Here is a 17,715-nt window from a genome sequence, read left to right as displayed (position 1 = left end):
TCTGGTGTCTCGGAGTTATAGCGCTATATAAGTTTTCAACATTATTATTATTATTATTATTATTATTATTATTATTATTATTATTATTATTATTATTATTATTATTATTATTATTATTATCATTATTATTATTATTATTATTATTATTATTATTAAGTCGGGTTGGTTAGGATGTTGAAAATTGAATTTATAGCCAGAAATATCAGTCTTGTGTTGCGTTTGTATGTTTTTATTGAGGAGAATGAATACCATTTTCTAGGGTGCTAATGCCAACAATTTATATTTTTGACCAGTTTAACATTAAATTCGGCTTTTAAGCATCTGGTTCGTTCTGACATAATACCGTTTTGAGACGATGGATCACATATAACAACTGTTGACAAAAAAAAAAAAAATCCAAATTTCTATTTCCTGACCTAGGACAACCACATTGACATCGGCGGTGTCTTCGCCATATTGATTGGCCACTTTGATGGTATATTTGCCGGTGTCCCCTCTTTCAGCAGCGGGGACGTGCAGCTTAGCCTCCTTCTCAGTGTTCATTGTCTGGGCCTGTGGATGAGAATTATAATAAAGAAAAAAGATAATTAACAAATAAAAAAATAAAAAGGTCATCATCATCATAGCTTGTCGCTCCATCACCGTACCCACTCCACGGCATCTGTGGAGCAGACTCTTAGGTCATGGTCAGTGCAGCTGGGCTCATCCTGGCATTCTCTAAGGATGTGCTCCATCGTCTGCTCTGGATATCCACATGTTCACAAGTTAGTCTCAGCCAGGCCCCATTTATTCATGCTTCCAGATGTTCCCCCAACTTTTGCCCGTGCTCTGTTCAGTGTTGCCCATTCGTTCTTGGGGAGCTTAGTTCCGTAAAAAGGTAAAACAATAATAAAAAAAAGAAACGACACACACAATCACACACACACACACACACACACACACAAACATACAAAAAAAAAACCCATCAAAAAAAACAAAACAAATCAAATAGAAAAAAAGGTAATAAAATTGTAAGACTGCTTTGAAATTTTAAAGGATATTTACCCTAAAAACATTTTTTTTCGGTCTTCTGTTGGCTTTAATCATATAATTCAAGTTGCTACTCTATTATTTCATCAAAATCCAATCACGAACTCTGAAAATGTTTTTGTTTTTGTTTGCTTTTAAGGGTTTTACGGTACTTGCAACACATTTAGGTCATATCAGCAGCAGTAAAAGGAAGAACATTGGAGAGTGAAAACATTCTTGATCTACAATTAAAAGAACTTGAGGAAAAGCAAGACAAGGGGAAATGGTTCAAATTTGGGAACAGATATTGATCCCAGGAGTACGCTATCAGTGTACTTTGTGTGAGATCACCTAAAAGTCTCAACCAGACACCAGCACAAGATCCCACTAAGAGGAATACACTCAGATGATCAAGGGGAAGGCCATGAGGACCATCATATTATTGGGTCATGCAGTGTCAGAAGGAAAAGTAGCTGGCAGAAAGTAAGGCACGGGGCAAACCAAGGAAGTCCTGGATAGGAAATGTGGAGGCAACAACTGGCAAAAAGATAATCGACTGCTCGGTAATGGCCCTTGAGCGTGAAGAATGGCGTCCCATGACATTCAACCTCTGTAGGGAGACGGAACTCCGGTGAGTAGGGTCATGCATTTCGTAATTCATAACTAAAGACAAACCTTGACCCTTTTAAAATTTTTTTTTTATTTCTAAGGGTTTTACGGCGCTTGCAACACATTAAGGTCATATCAGCGCCAGTAAAAAGGAAGAAAATGGGATAGTTAAAAGTTCTAGAATTACAATTAAAGCACAAAAGAAAAGGTGAGACAAAGGGGAATTGGTTCAAATAGGGAACAGATGTAGATTCCAAGAGCACACTATCAAAGTACTTAGTTTGAGATCATCTAAAAGTCTCATCCAGACATAAACACAGGTCCCAACTAAGAGGAATACACTCAAATGTATACAAATCAAATAATATAATATGTAAACTAAACATAATACAATGCATAACAGAGAGATGATTTACAAGGAAAAAAATATCATCTCCCAAAACTATAACTATACATTCGACTGTTTCCCTCCCAGCCAAGGAATCCGCCCAAGGTCAGGACAAAACTAAGCAATCTCATTCTAAGACAACGATAGAAAACAACTGGAAAACGGGTATGGGGGGGGGGGGGGGGATAGAAGACACAGCTTGTACCTCCCTGCCCACTATGGGAGGTCAGGATCCCCACCCAGTAAACCTTGACCTTGATTTATGCTTATTTCTATATTATAATAAGGCAATAATGTAAACAGTATCGAGCAAAGCTTACATTATTTCCAAGAGGTTTGCCATTCTTCTGCCACTCAACTGTGGGTTGAGGAGCACCGGAAATTCCGAGGCCAATATTCAATGGCTCCCCAGCCCTCACTCTAATTTCCTTTGCACCAAACAGGTTGCTCAGATCCACTTTGGGTGCCTCTGTAATAAAAAAAATATAATCATCATTATAGATTAAAAAGTCATATCTTATAACAGCTTTGAGCACATTTAGTGGTTGTGCTATATAAAACATTGTTTTTTTTTCTCTCATCTGATTAAATAGACATTATTATTATTTCTTGTCATAGAGATAAGCATCCAACTTGTCTGGAGAACATTGTTTAAAAGATTCTGAAATAGTAATCTATTGCTATTAGCAACTTACTAAAAGTGTGACTACCACATTATCTCATTCGTGTTTCATTCATCCTGTTTTGTTGATAAAGGGGGAACCCGAAACATCCATTTTATCTGTTTTTGAATATTAAATTGAAGCTTACATTCAATTTCACATTATTATTTATTTCTTTGAGCTTCAAGCAGCAATATTTACATAGTGTCAGAGATTCTATTGATACAGCACTCTTAGCCTGGCTGAGAGAGAGAGAGAGAGAGAGAGAGAGAGAGAGAGAGAGAGAGAGAGAGAGAGAGAGAGAGAGAGAGAGAGAGAGAGAGAGAGAGAGAGAGAGGAGAGAGAGAGAGAGAGAGAGAGAGAGAGAGAGAGAGAGAGAGAGAGAGAGAGAGAGAGAGAGGGATCGACGAGCAGTCGCACTAACCACTAAGCTATCCAATGGATCCTCTCATTTAGGAACATCTAAGGAATATTCTTTAATAGACAAGTATAATGGTACAGAAGTAAACAGATAACTAATTAACCTTTTGTGGGTTTAGCAGTGATGGGGACAGACACAGAACTGGGCTCAGAAGGACCAGCTTCATTGAGGGCTGTAACACGGTACTCATACTCCTTGCCTTCCTGGACCTTCTCATCTTTGTAATTGGGTTCCTGATAAAATAAAAATTGTTGTATTAAAAAGGCTGTAATAAGTCATGTGATTCATATAATAAGAGATTACCATAGCAATGTATGGAAAAACTTTTGGAAATCAAAGCAAATTATGAGAAAGACAACGCTGAAAATATACAAAAGCAATGTTTTAGGTGTACTGCTTTATGGAAGTGAAAGCTGGAAAATGACATCCTCCTTAACACAGAAACTAGAAGCCTTTCAAAACTAGTGTCTAAAAAGAATTTTAAATTTATTTTGGCCTACAAAAATAAAAACAGTGGATCTATTAGAGAAAGCTGACTGCACTTGTATTGAAAGCCAAATAAAAAGAAGATGGCGTTGGCTGGGTCATGTGGCCAGAATGGAAAAAGGGTCACTTCCCAAGACAGCCCTGTATTGGACAGCAGATGGGAAGAGAAAGTGGGGAAGACCCAAAGAAACCTCGCGAAGGACCATGGAGAAAGAATTAAAGGAAGCAGGCCTGTCCTGGAATACAGCCACCGCAAAAGCAGCCGATCGCAAAAAAATGGAGATGTCTGGTGGATGGCCTATGTGCCTCAAGGCCCAAAGAGGATAAGTAAGTATAGCAATGCATGAGTGAAACAGACTGAAGTAGTTCGATTTTTAACTCTTATCTGGATTGAGAATTGGAAACATTGAACAGTGCTGTGCTGCACTTTTAGCAGATCTTAATCTAGAGATGCCTAAAAGGCTGATATGCCGTTTACTTTGTTCAGTATCTTTTATAACAGTCATTTTATTCCCTTTATTTTACCATATAATACAGTTTAGCAGATCTTGGGTGCCTTTAAAAATCGGCGCCCAATCTGCAGTGAGAGGGTATTAGTACAATCAATGTCCTAAAATGACTAACAGCTGAAAATAAATAAATAAATAAATAAATAATAATAATAATAATAATAATAATAATAATAATAATAATAATAATAATAATAATAATAATAATAATAATAATAATAATAATAATAATATAATAATAATAATAATAATCTTTATTGTCCAAATAAAAGGCAATTCATGTGAGGTAAACAATGCTCAGTTTGGTTCATGGTATGAACATCAACACAATTACAAATACATTTACAAAAACAAACGTCCATAGAGACTGCACAGCCATATTCATTCATTTATTATTAAGAGAAATAAGTCATCATCATATTCCAACCTTGATAGGTGTCTTGGTAACCTTGCTCCATCGAGAAGCTTTGGGATCTTTCCTTTCCACTTCATAGCCAGTGATAGGAGCTCCACCATCACTCTGTGGTGGTTCCCACTTGATGGCAATGAAGTTTCGGTCCTGGTCAGTAACCTCTGGTTTGCCAGGGCGACCCGGTTCATCTGAGGAACAGTTAGGATAAGGTAAATTTTATTGAGCTTTTATATAACGCAATATCCACTAAAAGTGCTCAAAGTGCTTTACAAGGGGTGGTCCCTCACCAACAGCAACATTTAACATTTAGGATGGGACATGACGCCTGTTAGGCGATATTACATTTTTCCGGACAGTGACAACACTGTTAACAGCCCAGTACTCATTTTACACCTGAGTACGGTGAGAGAATGTGAGTAAAGAGACTTCTCCAAGGACTCAACAATGCGCCGTGCGAGGTTGAAACCCAGGACCTTCCGATCCGAAAGCGAGTGTCATACCATTCGGCACATAGCCGCATGAAAAAGGTAAAATGTTATACAACCATAACAAAATTTTTTTAAAACTTGATATAGATTTTATGTAGCGCAATATCCACTAAATATCCCCAAAGTGCTTTACAAGGGGTCTCAAGACAACAGCAACATTTATCATATAGGATGGGACATGGTATCTGTGAGGTATTATTACAATTTCTTTTTCTAGCTGGATAGTGCTGTTAATAGCCAGGTACTCATTTTACACCAGAGTATGGTGAGAGAATGTGTGTAGAGAAGCTTTGCACCTCCCAGAGTGGGAATTGAACGTGGGACCTACAGGTCCAAAGGATAGTGTCATACAACAAGACTATAGACTGCATAACAGTTTTATATAACGTTTTAGTTATGACCCTTTCAAAACATGTTTACAGCAAGTTCATGGCAGAATTTCATTTTTATAATTCGTCTTCTATAACATTATGTGAAATAGTTTGAAAAAGAATGTTTCAATACAATGCCAAAGTCTCGCACCAGGCCTGGCATTGATTAGTTTAGTTATAATGATTAATAGTATTCCAATTGTAATTTGTATTAATTGATAATATTTTTTCAGCTTTTTATATAGTGCAATATCCACTCAAAGGCTTTACAAAGGGTCCCCGACCAACAGCACCACGTAACATGTAAAGCGAGACATGACGCCTGTTCGACAATATTACCATTTTTTTCCCGACATAGACAGAGGTACTCATTTCACACCAGAGTAAGGTGAGAGAATATGAGTAAAGAGCCTTTTCCAAGGACTCAACTATGGACTGAGTGAGGCTCGAACCCAGACCTTCCAATCCGAAAGCCAGTGACAAACCCCAAGACTGCATAGCCGCACAAAAAGTCAAACGTAATCAAATGTCAATTCAAAATGATAATAAGAATAAGTAGCAATTGTATTTAAATCATGACAGATACCCTGTTGCACTGTTAACATTTGACCCTTCAACTTTTAAAATCAAATACAAGAAACCAAATCTCACCCATCTTAAATATTAATGGATTAAAATATAATATATAATAAGAGAGCAATAAATAACTAAAATATTTAAAAATTTTAAAAAGAGGAACTTAACTCACTCAACCCTAACACCGACTATAACCGTAGTTTACCCGGGTTACTTTTACCCCATGACTATGTAGTACATTTTCTTGAGACAAATTATAGGCGTACTATCAAAGCTAATGATTTTAGTTTTTGCATGTTAATGATAGTTGAATAAAACTATCTATGTACATGCTCATTTTTATACATTTTTTTCAAATTTTAAAAAGTAGCAAAAAATCTCTAGGATTGAGTGAGTTAACTCTCTCTAGTTCACCCTCATTAAAAATCGAACAAATCTGTTTGATTTTCCATGCATATGAACTCGAGAGAGTTAAAAGACATCAGGAAAATACAACAATGTCCAACTCACCAAACGGATTCTTGGCAGTGATGGGATTCTCTGTCTCCAGGGCCTCTGAATCCCCATTTGGTCCTTCAGCAATCACTCTAAACTTGTAGTCGTGGCCTTCGACCAACTTGGGAACTGTGCACTTGTTACCCACTACATTGGCCACCTTTTCCCACTTGCCCTTGGCCATGTCAAACTTCTCCACACGATAGCCACTAGGATTATGAGATGAAAAAAAATAATTGAGCTTTATATATAGCGCAATATACAGTCGATGTGCTCAAAGCGCTTTACAAGGGGACCCTGACCAACAGCAACACGTAACATGTAGAACAAAACATGACACCCGTCAGGTGATATTACAATTTTTTTAGGACAGAGACAACGCTCTTAACGGTCAGGTACTCATTTTACACCTGAGTACAGTAAGAGAATGTGAGTAAAGAGCCTGTTTCAACGACTCGACTATGCGCTGAGCGAGACTCGAACCCAGTGTTCTATCCAAAGGGTAGCAAGCAATTGCTATTGTCCATTTCATGCAGAGGAAACCGGGATAAACTCCGGCTCCATGGGCCTTATGGATCTGAAGGACTACTAATGTTCATTTTAAAAAATATTTCCTCTTTTGGAAACTAAATTCTCTCCCTTGAATACAATAAGATAAAGCACAAAGTCGAAGACTACTTATCATCCTCGCAGTCAGGATTAGTAAAGCAATTGCTATTGTCCGTTTCACGCTAGCAAAACCGGGATAAAATCTGACTCCATGGACCCAATGGCTTTGAAGGATTATTTTTTAATATATTTTTTTAAACATCATTATATTAGTGTTTGAAGCATTGACCTCAATTGGAAGACTTACTTGATATCATTGCCACCGTCATCTGCTGGAGGCTTCCACGTCAATGTTGCACTATCTTTGCTTACGTCCTTGACCTCTAAGGGTCCTGATGGTCTGCTTGGTGGTCCTGCAAGTATTCGTTAAAAACAAAAACAATGACATTCTGTTAGAAGAAGTGTGGAGAAGAGCAATTGAAAGGCAATTATACAAAAGAAAATGGAGATGGATAGGACACACACACATTTGAGTTTTTTTTCTTTCTTGCTTTGTCTGGCATCACACTTATTTAAATCTTTATCTTACACTGGTGCCTGCTCCTTACTTTCTTAATTTGAATAATTTAGGAAACCCAGTTTCGGTAACCTCTTGAGGGAGCTTGTTCCAAAGAGATACAGTAGAAGAGAAAAAGGAGTTTTGTTTGTTGTTTGTTCCGGCTCTAGGCATGGCAAATTTAGAATCATGTCCTTATGCTTGTTTTGTCTCATGCTGGATGTCTGTCAGGAATGAGCTCGTCATTGACATTTCAAGAGCCATTGTTCATGTTTTTACATATCATCCGTCATTTAAATGTTCAAGTTTGTTAGTATTTCCATTTTATAAGCCATGTGAAAAGTGCACAATGGGACTGAGCATTTAAAAGAAGAAGAAGAGGGGAGGAGGAGGAGGAGGAGGATGAGGAGGAGGGGGGGGGGAGGGAGGTGGAGGAGGAGGAGAAGAAGAAGAAGAAGAAGAAGAAGAAGAAGAAGAAGAAGAAGAAGAAGAAGAAGAAGAAGAAGAAGAAGAAGAAGAAGAAGAAGAAGAAGAAGAAAAAATAGTAGTATAGTAGTGTTGGTATGTAAACCAGGATTTGACTCCATAAGTGATTTTGACACTAAGAGGTTCAGCAGCTTACATGTTGCCAAGATCAATAACGATCAAAATCTTACCCAGGACAACCACGTTGATAGTGGCAGTGTCAGATCCATGCTTGTTGCTGACCGTGACCGTGTACTCCCCAGTGTCCCTTCGTACACCATTGTTACAGTCCACCGTGGTCTTTTTGGGTACATTGGTGATACTAATGCTATCAGAGGGTTCTAGTTTTACCGTCTCCCCTTTCTGAAGATCCAGAGAGATTAATAAATGAGATCAATTTCGATACGTGTGCATTGGATAGATTTCAGAATTTATACAATACATCAAATAGACAAACAAACAAACAAAAACAACAACAAAAATAACAAAATAAAAAAAAACAAACAGAGACTGAAAGTATGAAAAATATTCAAAAAGTTACATATCCTATGAAGGATGAGACAATTATCAAAAATAATATTACTAAAAACATTTAACGGACGAAAATATAAATTCAAAGTAGAACACTGAACAAATAAGTAACAGTTTTCACAATTACAAAAACAATTGGATATAGAAAAGTTGTAGTGGTTATGGCATTTTGATAACATGGGCGATTGCAACAAATTACTTGACAACTTGACACCTTTCTGGGACATAACACACAAGTATGAAACAATGATTGACTACCCATCTTCCCCCAATAATCACATAGAGCTCAATTTAAATGGTAATAATTATTTAATTACAGATTTTACAAATTAAGAATTATATTATTTTTATATGATATCTATGTTGTAATACTTTGAAGCTATAGCGACCACAGAGTCTGAGTTTTTCACGGATTCTGTAGTGTTAATGATAATAACAGAAATTGAATACCAACTGGATAAGGATATTTGTCTGTCAATTACTTTCCACTAAATCTTTAAGATCCAGCCCCCCTTTCACTAATGTGTGAAGAGAGATTGTGAAGAAAATTGCCTCTACTTCGGGCGAATTCTATCTATGCTTAGGGAGAAACAAAATAACTTTTTTTCTCAGCATTACAAATAAATTCTTTTACACCTTTATTGTTTGTTGTTTAAAAAAAAAAACAACTAATATTTTAAGTGCAATGTCCAATAACATGACAGAAAACCAATTTATGTTTTACACGAAAAGAATGTTCTATATACAGATATATGCTTAAAAAAAACAACTCATAATACAACTGTTACAATAATAATAACTAAAAACTTTAACATACGAAAAAAATAAGTTCAAATAGAATACTGAACAAAAAAGTAACAGTATTCTCAACTACAAAAACAATAGATAAATAAAATTGAAAATATGATCCTGTATCATATCTCTCTTAGCCTGCCATTTAATATTATTTGGTAAACATATTTTTAATAAAAAATGATTGTTACTTATTGAACAAAAATGATTTTTAAAAAATTATTAATCAAATGAATTAAAAAACAACAACAAAAACGAAGCTAATCTACTTCACACAGACAGAGGTGGTTGTCAAAGACTTCAAAAACCATTTGGAAGACATTAGGGGTCGTAATTCAATATATCTGATCCACTCCACCAAGGAACTTGGAAGATCATTGAAGTTAGACCCATAAACACGGTACTTGTTCCTTTCCTTCTTATGTGTACATATTTGCAAGTCTGATAACCGAATGCAATAGGATTCAATAGTCGTAACGTCACTTCCTTCCTAATGACGCATGGTAACTCAGTAACACTGGCTCTAAACTATCGGAACAATGGCGGATGCCGTATGAAATATTTCCCTGGTGAGCATAAAAGCGTATCCAGAGGAAAAAAATAAATAAATTTGATCAAGTTTTGACTTTTACACATTCTAATCACAAGGCATATGAAAAGTTCTAGCCAGCATGAAGAATAAAAAGTAATGATTTTCTTTGTTTGGAACCAAGATGGCCGCCATTGCCGGGCGGCGTGACATCAGACTACTGAATCCAATTATGGCTCTTTAACATTGCTGAAATGGACAATATTTTGCGTTGGCTGGAGAGTATTGCCATTACAACAATGAGCTCATAACAATTTGGGGTGTCAGACCTGCAAATTAGAATACATTCCCCCCCCCCCCAATTCAAAATTTTAAGTTTAAAATTAACGAATCAGCAATATTGTCATCGATTTGTATTTTTCCACAAGCTTCATCAAATTGGAAAAGAACAAATTTCAAAGATGTTCCAATTTGTCTTCCTTCACATAGTTTTTGATTGACCCAAAGCTGGTTGATTACAGTACACATGAATCATTCTAATTTGAATGATAACATGGCGACGAAGAGATGTTAAAAAAAGAATGACGAGAAAAGTATAACATTCAACCAGCCGGCATAACAAAGCCACTGGGTGTGTTGGGGACAATAAATATAGACATAGTTAACTCATATTTACACACATGTTGTACAACATTTGACCACTCAAAAGAAAACATAAAAGAGGCAAAGATTAATGTGTTGTGTTGATTATTTACTGAGCGTGAGTTTAATCGTGAAGAGTAAAGCTTTGTTTAAAGATGTGAAAAAAAAGAGAATTAAAACCATGTTTTTTTATAGTGATAAGTGACAACTGAATATTAGATTGTGAGCATTTAGCTTTATAAAACGAAATTGTACAGGCAGTTACTTTCAACATTGAACAACTTTTTCAGATTTGAAATGTTAGATGAACATGTGTCAAAGTCACCGCTTATTTTCCTTAAGAGGAAGGCAGAATTAAGAATGTAAATAAGTAATAACAAAATACTAAGAAAGATAATTTTTCTTAGCTTAAAAAATGAATTACAGAATAGAAAAACATAGAAATAATGATATATAAAAATGCAGACAATACAAGACGCTTCAACAAAAGCATCCATAGGAAGCTAAGCTAACAGAGGACATATTCACTACCTCACTGATGCTGAAACCCTTATAATACAAAGATTAAAACGACCTGAAACAGGGGCGAGACATAGGGTTTTGCATTGAGTGAAGGTGAATTATAAGTGCTAGTGCTTCCTTTAACACAACATGCCTTTACAATAGGCATAACATGCACATAGTCATAATTAATGACGTGAAAAAACACAGTTTTAACAATAACAGTATGGACATAATCATAATTAATGACGTGAAAAAACACAGTTTTAACAATAACGGTAAGCTATTTCTAGTGTTTTAAACATTGAGTTATGTGTGTTATATCAAAAACCCGTAATAAAACCAATATCCTCTCACTTTTCCTGTGGTCTCATCCTGGGAGAAGAATAACATTGAAGGATTTTAGTACAATTAGCATCGAAAAAGATACGTAAAGTTATTGTTTTCTTGTGTTTTTAGTAGACCAAACAGACTAGGTTGATGTAAACATAATAAATTTTCCACATCAATATCAAATTATATCTAGAGTTGACAGAAACAACAAAACAAAACAAAACAAGTGTTGCACAACACTAATAACATTATGAACTTATACACACATGGACAAACGACTTTATGACACACATAGCAGACATATATTAAACAAACACATTGCAGCAAAAAATATCACATATTTAATATACCTCTGTCTATACCTCAATATTATATGAGATTACTCTTAGAGCGGATTCAATTGAGAGCAAGTTGATGTCTATACACGGAATTGTAGGTGATAAAAAGATTTGATGACATAATTTCTTGTCTAACAAATGACATCGATTTAAAAAAAAATCTTTTACAAAATATAGACAACACTATTTCAACTCATCTAGGATTTGGTTACACACACGTAGAAACAAATGATAGGGGGAGGTAAATCAAGGAAATGAGGGACTAAGAAGGGGGATAAGATGATGGAAAGTATCAGGTTCAGAATTAAAAGCTGAACTGGATCCATAGAAACTCTTTTAACAGAGTCAACCTTTTGAAAAGACCATATTGTAAAAAATGTTCACAATGTTATGTTAAAACAATTGTTTTCAAATGAAGTTGCAAAGATTCGTGAGTTTTTAATAATATTAAAGGTTGAAACTGTAAAGTTTTTCTTGTCAATATTTCATAGCTAACTACTTGAAATGCACCACAGCAAAGCTTATCAAAGTTTCCTGATCAAATATAACCAATTTATAAAACTCTTTGTTGTAATAAAATATTAAGAAAATGAAAAAGAAACATCAATGCGCCCCATTCCCATCCCCAGATTAAAAAAAAAAAGAAAGAGAAAACAAGAGAAAACCATGGAAATATTATAGATAACTGGATCTACAAAGTGGATGAGTTTTAATAAAAATAAATTTAACAATAACAGAACATTGACTGTGCTTTGCTATGATCATACAATTCCATCTAAGGGATTGGCATCTATATCTGTGTACCGACTTACCGGCTGTGCTCCCTAAAAAGTTAATCATAGATTTAAAGGGATTAAAATGGGAGACATAAACATGAGGCAAAATTATGAGTTTTAGAGTTGGAGAGGAGGGGGGGGGGGGGGGGGGGGAATGGGAGGGAGGGCAATTTTAAGTTACAACGTTAAAAAATCAAAACTTGTGGTGAGATTTAAGAAGACACGATTAGTTCAGAAAAATAATCTTGGTAAAAAAAAAAAAAGACCTGGAGTGTTTTGTGTCATCAACATTAAATATGTGTATCGTAATGATTTACAATTGAGTAAATAATTCTTTGTATATCAAAATTTCAATTTTTAATAATTTGACTGATCTATATGCAAAAACAAACAAACTAAAACAAAAAAAAAAAAGCAAATTCAAAAACAGCTGAAAAAATAATTAATATAATAGAATTACTGTATCTCAAATTGATTGAAAAATTACTCAACTATACAGAATACAGAAAATTAAGAAGAGAATAACAAACCTATCTATCCTACTAAATGTCTGAAAAAATGTTGAAAATTAAGTCAAAAAATTTAACGATGAGATGAGATCAAGAACTTGCCAAATTCTTTGAAAAGGATTATCAAGACGGAATAAAAAACCCCAAAATTTGAAAGAATTTCACGACAACTTACCAGATTCTTGACCTTCCACTCAACTTGAGGGTTCGGTTCTCCAATAAAGGAGATAGGAATATTGAATTTCTGCCCAACTTTAATGCGGATGTTCTCAGTGACAGCTTTGTGGTCAATCCTAGGTTTGACTGGGAACAACATTGAATCGTAACTGATAAATGACTTTACACATTTTCAAAATGTAGAAATATTAGCACTAGTTGATAATGCATAAAGAACTGTTAGTCCATATTTCAATATTGGATTGAGTCTGTCATAGTTAACTGGGTGTTCTGGATTGTTATGGTCTGTATAAAATAAAAAAACAATAGCCGAATGGAATGGAAGCTTCAAAGACAGATTTATTGTTATTTATTTCTTCAAACTTATCTCCCTTGTCTTTGTAATATGTGAATAGTTGAAAAAAAATATCATTATAATCCATATTGTAAGAAATGTAAAAGAAAAAAAACCAAATACAAAAGCAAACAGCATTAGAAATTGTCCTTCCTCATTGTAAAATAATTTTACATGAGTAGGCACATGTTTCACCCCATACCTTTCCTTGACTTGCAAAGTACTGGCGGACAACAATCACTGGGAGCAGAAGGACCTGCCTTATTCTTAGCAATGACACGGAATTCATACTCCTTGCCTTCGTTGAGACCCTTGACAGTTCCCTGATTTTCAGGGCCCAGTTCAGTCCCCTGAATAAAATAATAATACAAATTAATAATAAATTGAGCTCTTATATAGCGCAATATCTACTAAATGTGCTCAAAGCGTATTTACAAGGGGTCCCTGGTCAACAGCAACATTTAACATGTAGGACGAGACATGACGCCTGTTAGGCAATATTACAATTTTTCGGACAAAGACAACGCTGTTAACGGCCAGGTACTCATTTTACACCTGAGTGTGGTGAGAGAATGTGAGTAAAGAGCCTTTTCTAAGGACTCAACTATGCGCCAAGCGAGGTTCGAACCCAGGACCTTCCGATCCGAAAGCGAGTGTCATACCACTAGACCACATAGCCGCAAAATAGTTCAAAATTGTAAGTCAAATTGATTTTGAAGACATAAAAGTTCCAAAATAAATACACCAGCCAATCAATCATTGACGAAGAGTTGTCAGATTGTTTAACCCTCTCCTTACCAGACATTTTCTGGAATTTTCCCCTGTAGTTGGTAAGGAGAGGGTTAGTTGGTGCCATTAAATATTGATTACAAAAACACAACAACTTTGATAACTAATGGGGTGTATGTCAGGATGTTAAACGTAAGAAGAAATATTATTGTGATGGTGTTTTTGTCTCCATGGTGACATAATTAATGCATGTTGTCACCTTTTCTTACATATATTATAAAAAAAAAAAATTCTATTGAAAAGATAAAAAAAACACAACAACAAAACTACAAAGACCTGTCATATAAAACAAAAATTGTAATACTTCATTGGTATATCTCATATAAAGAATGAAAATAAACAAAATATTTAAATTTTGACAATTGATTCAAGCCGGTGCTTTTATTTCTATATTAGTCAGCGAGCGATTGTTTAACAGTGAATTGTAAAATGAAAGTGATTTGAAATAGAAATATATTAGTTTTTCAGTTTAAAAAAAATTATTTTAATGGTCAGTAATCAAGAATACCATCAACTGTGGTGACTTTGCCTTAAGGGGAAAACTTTGCCTCTTTAGTTTTAGACCATTAACCAGTAAATTGCTGTACTCTGGAAAAACCTTGTGAGGTCTCAGGTTTGAGAGTTTTTGCCAAACGAGGGTCATTTAAATCGATCAATATTTGAAGGACAAGTTTTCTGGCCAAGTTTTTAAAATACTTTTTTTCTTTTCCAGATTCCAACTGTTAACTGGTTAAGAGAAATTTAGTTTTGAGGCAGTTCTATAGTTGGATAAAAAGTCAAGTCAACCAGGAGAATAACTGCAATAAAGCTGGGATTACTCAAAATGTTCAGAATTCACAAAGAAAAAGTTTCCCAAGAAGACAAACTTACACTAAATGACGATGAAAATGAAATCCAAATTTCATACTTAATTTTGACTTTTGAATCAATACAGAATATCTCGTTCATCCCAACATAATACAAGTTTACACCAATGGTTCACAAAATTTTCAATAACGAACCTTCTTCCAGTCATCGTCACCCTCTCCTTTCTCTTTGTACTCGATGACATAGCCACTGACAGGTGCTCCGTTTTCCTTCTCGGGAGGAGCCCATTTCACTTCCACATAATCCTTATCGTAGTCAATCACCTCTGGCTCCCCAGGAGGGCTTGTCGGATCTGAAATTGAATAAAATCCCAAGATCAATTATAGTCCGCAAATAAAAAAAACCCATAAAAAACCCAACTTAGCTTGGGTAATGTACAAGTCGGACATGCCAAATGAATGTAAATAGAGTAAATTATACTTCGAATATTGAATATGACACTTATTTATGTACTAGCTATTTAATTCTCTATATTATCAATTAATTGATATTGAATACTAATTATATAATTGATAAATTGTATCTATGCATAAAAGTCACACAGAGCATTGAAAGGTTTTTAGAACCTATTAGCTCTTTGTTATTATAAAAGTAAACAAGACGGGGATATTTCACACCATCTCTCACAGGGCCATGCTTAACATAGGGACTGACATCGATTCCAGATGAAATCAAGATTTTTTTCTGCCCACCCCCAATCTGTCTGTCCATCCAACAGATGACGGTTAGATCTGACAGAAAGTACTTTATGATAGACTAGCATCCTGTCTAAAGGGTAGCAAGAAAATGCTATTGTCCATTTCATGCTATAAAAACCGGGGGAAAAATTAAATCCGTGGGCATTAATGGACATGAAGGACTACTTTTGCAGACCCTTTGGCAAAGAGTTTATATAGAACATGAGATCCTCTTGAAGAACTGAGATGCACGGAATGTCCCACCAAATCCAAGCATCAGTAACATACTTTATAGTTACCTGGAACAACTATAAAAGACGTCTAACTTCTATGTCATGGCACAAGACCGAAGGGCTAGAGCTCAGGTGGTCGCTGGTTTGGATAAGTAAAAAAAAATAGAACATGAGAACCCCCCCCCCCCCCCCCCCCCCCCCCCTTTATATTCTTACCCCATGGATCCTTGGCCAAGATAGCTCCAGCTGAAGCCAATGGTTCACTCTGTCCCTCAGAGTTGATGGCAGACACACGGAACTGGTACTTGTGTTTTTCTTCAAGATCACACACATCCACCTCCAAATCTTCAGTGTCACACACCTGAAATTGGAAATTGACAGAATTTTATGTCTTTATGTATCTCCATTGGTAACAGTAGTGTTCATTATTTTCTCTGTTAGCAATGGCTCCCTTCATCATTTTCATGTAAATGTTGCTGCTCGAAGCTTTAAGAAATAAATAACAATGTGAAATTGAATGTAAGCTTCAATTTAATTACGAAAACAGATAGGATAGAATGGATGTTTCAGGTTTCCCCTTTACCAACAAACAGGATGAATGAAACACTACAGATGAATGAGATGATGTGGAAGTGGCGTTGTTAAGATGAATCATTGCACAATATAAATTTCTCATTTGGTTTAGAAGATAAAAATAACTATGAAAAGGGAGGAGAGGAGGAAAATAATTAGAAAAAGGAAAAAAGAATGAAGAAGTTAAGATGCGAACCTTTTCCCATTTTCCTTTGTCAACATCCATTTTTTCCACCTCATAGTGGGTAATAGGAGCGCCGCCATCATCCTTGGGGGCATCCCACAAAAGAGCACAGCGATTTGAGTAAATGTCCACTACTTCTAGAGGACCCTGAGGACAACCGGGAGCATCTGGAGATAAAAAAGAATTTAAAAAATAATTAAAAAAAAAAATTATGCCTTTTGCGCCACGATATCATAAGATATCTTCACCTAGGCATTCCATGAAGGAATATAGGTAACTCATCAAACAAGATGTCTGATGTCATCAGGAATCACCCATGTTGTCCAAGTGAGCAAATTGGGAGTTAATAATCTTGCTCAAGGAAAAAAACGAAAGTGCCCGAAGTGGGGCTCAAACCCGGGTCATCCGGATCACAGTGCAATGCCTTAACCACTTGGCCACTTCGTCCCCTAGAAGAATAAAGGAATGATAAACTCCTTTATGTTACTTCGTGAATAAATAAATAAGCTATTAGTACAGCTTGAGCATGGTCTTGTTGTGCGGCTGTGGTCTTGTGGTATGACACTTGCTTTTTCGGATTGTAAGGTCCTGGGTTTGAGCCTTGCTCAGCTCATTGTTGAATCCTTGGAAAAGGCTCTTTACTCACATTATCTCACCATGCTTAGGTGTAAAATGAGTACCTGGTCGTTAAAAGCATTGTCTCTGTCGGAAAAAAATAATTGTATTATAGCCTAACAGGCGCCATGCCTCATTCTACATGTTACATGTTGCTGTTGGTCAGGGACCCTTTGTAAAGCGTTTTGAGCATGTTTAATGGATATATCTCAAATTTTTTTTTGATTTTGTTTTTTTGGTCAGAAAATAAATGTAGATATGATGGCTATTGAGACTTGGGTATGAATTTGGCTATGGACAATCGCAGTCAAGCTTGTAAT

The 17,715-nt window shown here is 35.6% G+C and overlaps 1 protein-coding gene across 13 annotated transcripts in view; it reads right to left on the bottom strand.

Annotated features, from left to right (window-relative positions):
- The window catches only part of LOC144978020 (twitchin-like), a 159,467-nt gene that overhangs the window by 75,618 nt on the left and 66,134 nt on the right, over positions 1-17,715 (bottom strand). For 7 of the 13 annotated variants that reach the window (XM_078923458.1, XM_078923457.1, XM_078923469.1 and 4 more), the window contains 14 exons: positions 16,793-16,947; positions 16,240-16,384; positions 15,248-15,405; positions 13,660-13,807; positions 13,122-13,249; positions 12,474-12,485; positions 11,348-11,365; positions 8,187-8,358; positions 7,282-7,387; positions 6,441-6,634; positions 4,511-4,683; positions 3,192-3,321; positions 2,326-2,474; positions 417-552 (listed from right to left, as the gene is read on the bottom strand). In XM_078923458.1, coding sequence (XP_078779584.1) covers positions 417-552; positions 2,326-2,474; positions 3,192-3,321; positions 4,511-4,683; positions 6,441-6,634; positions 7,282-7,387; positions 8,187-8,358; positions 11,348-11,365; positions 12,474-12,485; positions 13,122-13,249; positions 13,660-13,807; positions 15,248-15,405; positions 16,240-16,384; positions 16,793-16,947 — 1,824 coding nt within the window. The remainder of the gene's footprint in view (positions 1-416; positions 553-2,325; positions 2,475-3,191; positions 3,322-4,510; positions 4,684-6,440; positions 6,635-7,281; positions 7,388-8,186; positions 8,359-11,347; positions 11,366-12,473; positions 12,486-13,121; positions 13,250-13,659; positions 13,808-15,247; positions 15,406-16,239; positions 16,385-16,792; positions 16,948-17,715) is intronic. The other 6 variants (XM_078923459.1, XM_078923464.1, XM_078923466.1 and 3 more) reach the window with 2 other exon arrangements.

This window comes from Berghia stephanieae, chromosome 8 (assembly GCF_034508935.2).
Source record: "Berghia stephanieae isolate SIO BIC M18660-M18661 chromosome 8, UCSD_Bste_1.3, whole genome shotgun sequence".
NCBI lineage: Eukaryota > Metazoa > Mollusca > Gastropoda > Nudibranchia > Aeolidiidae > Berghia > Berghia stephanieae.
This window is presented reverse-complemented; position numbering and strand designations above follow the sequence as displayed.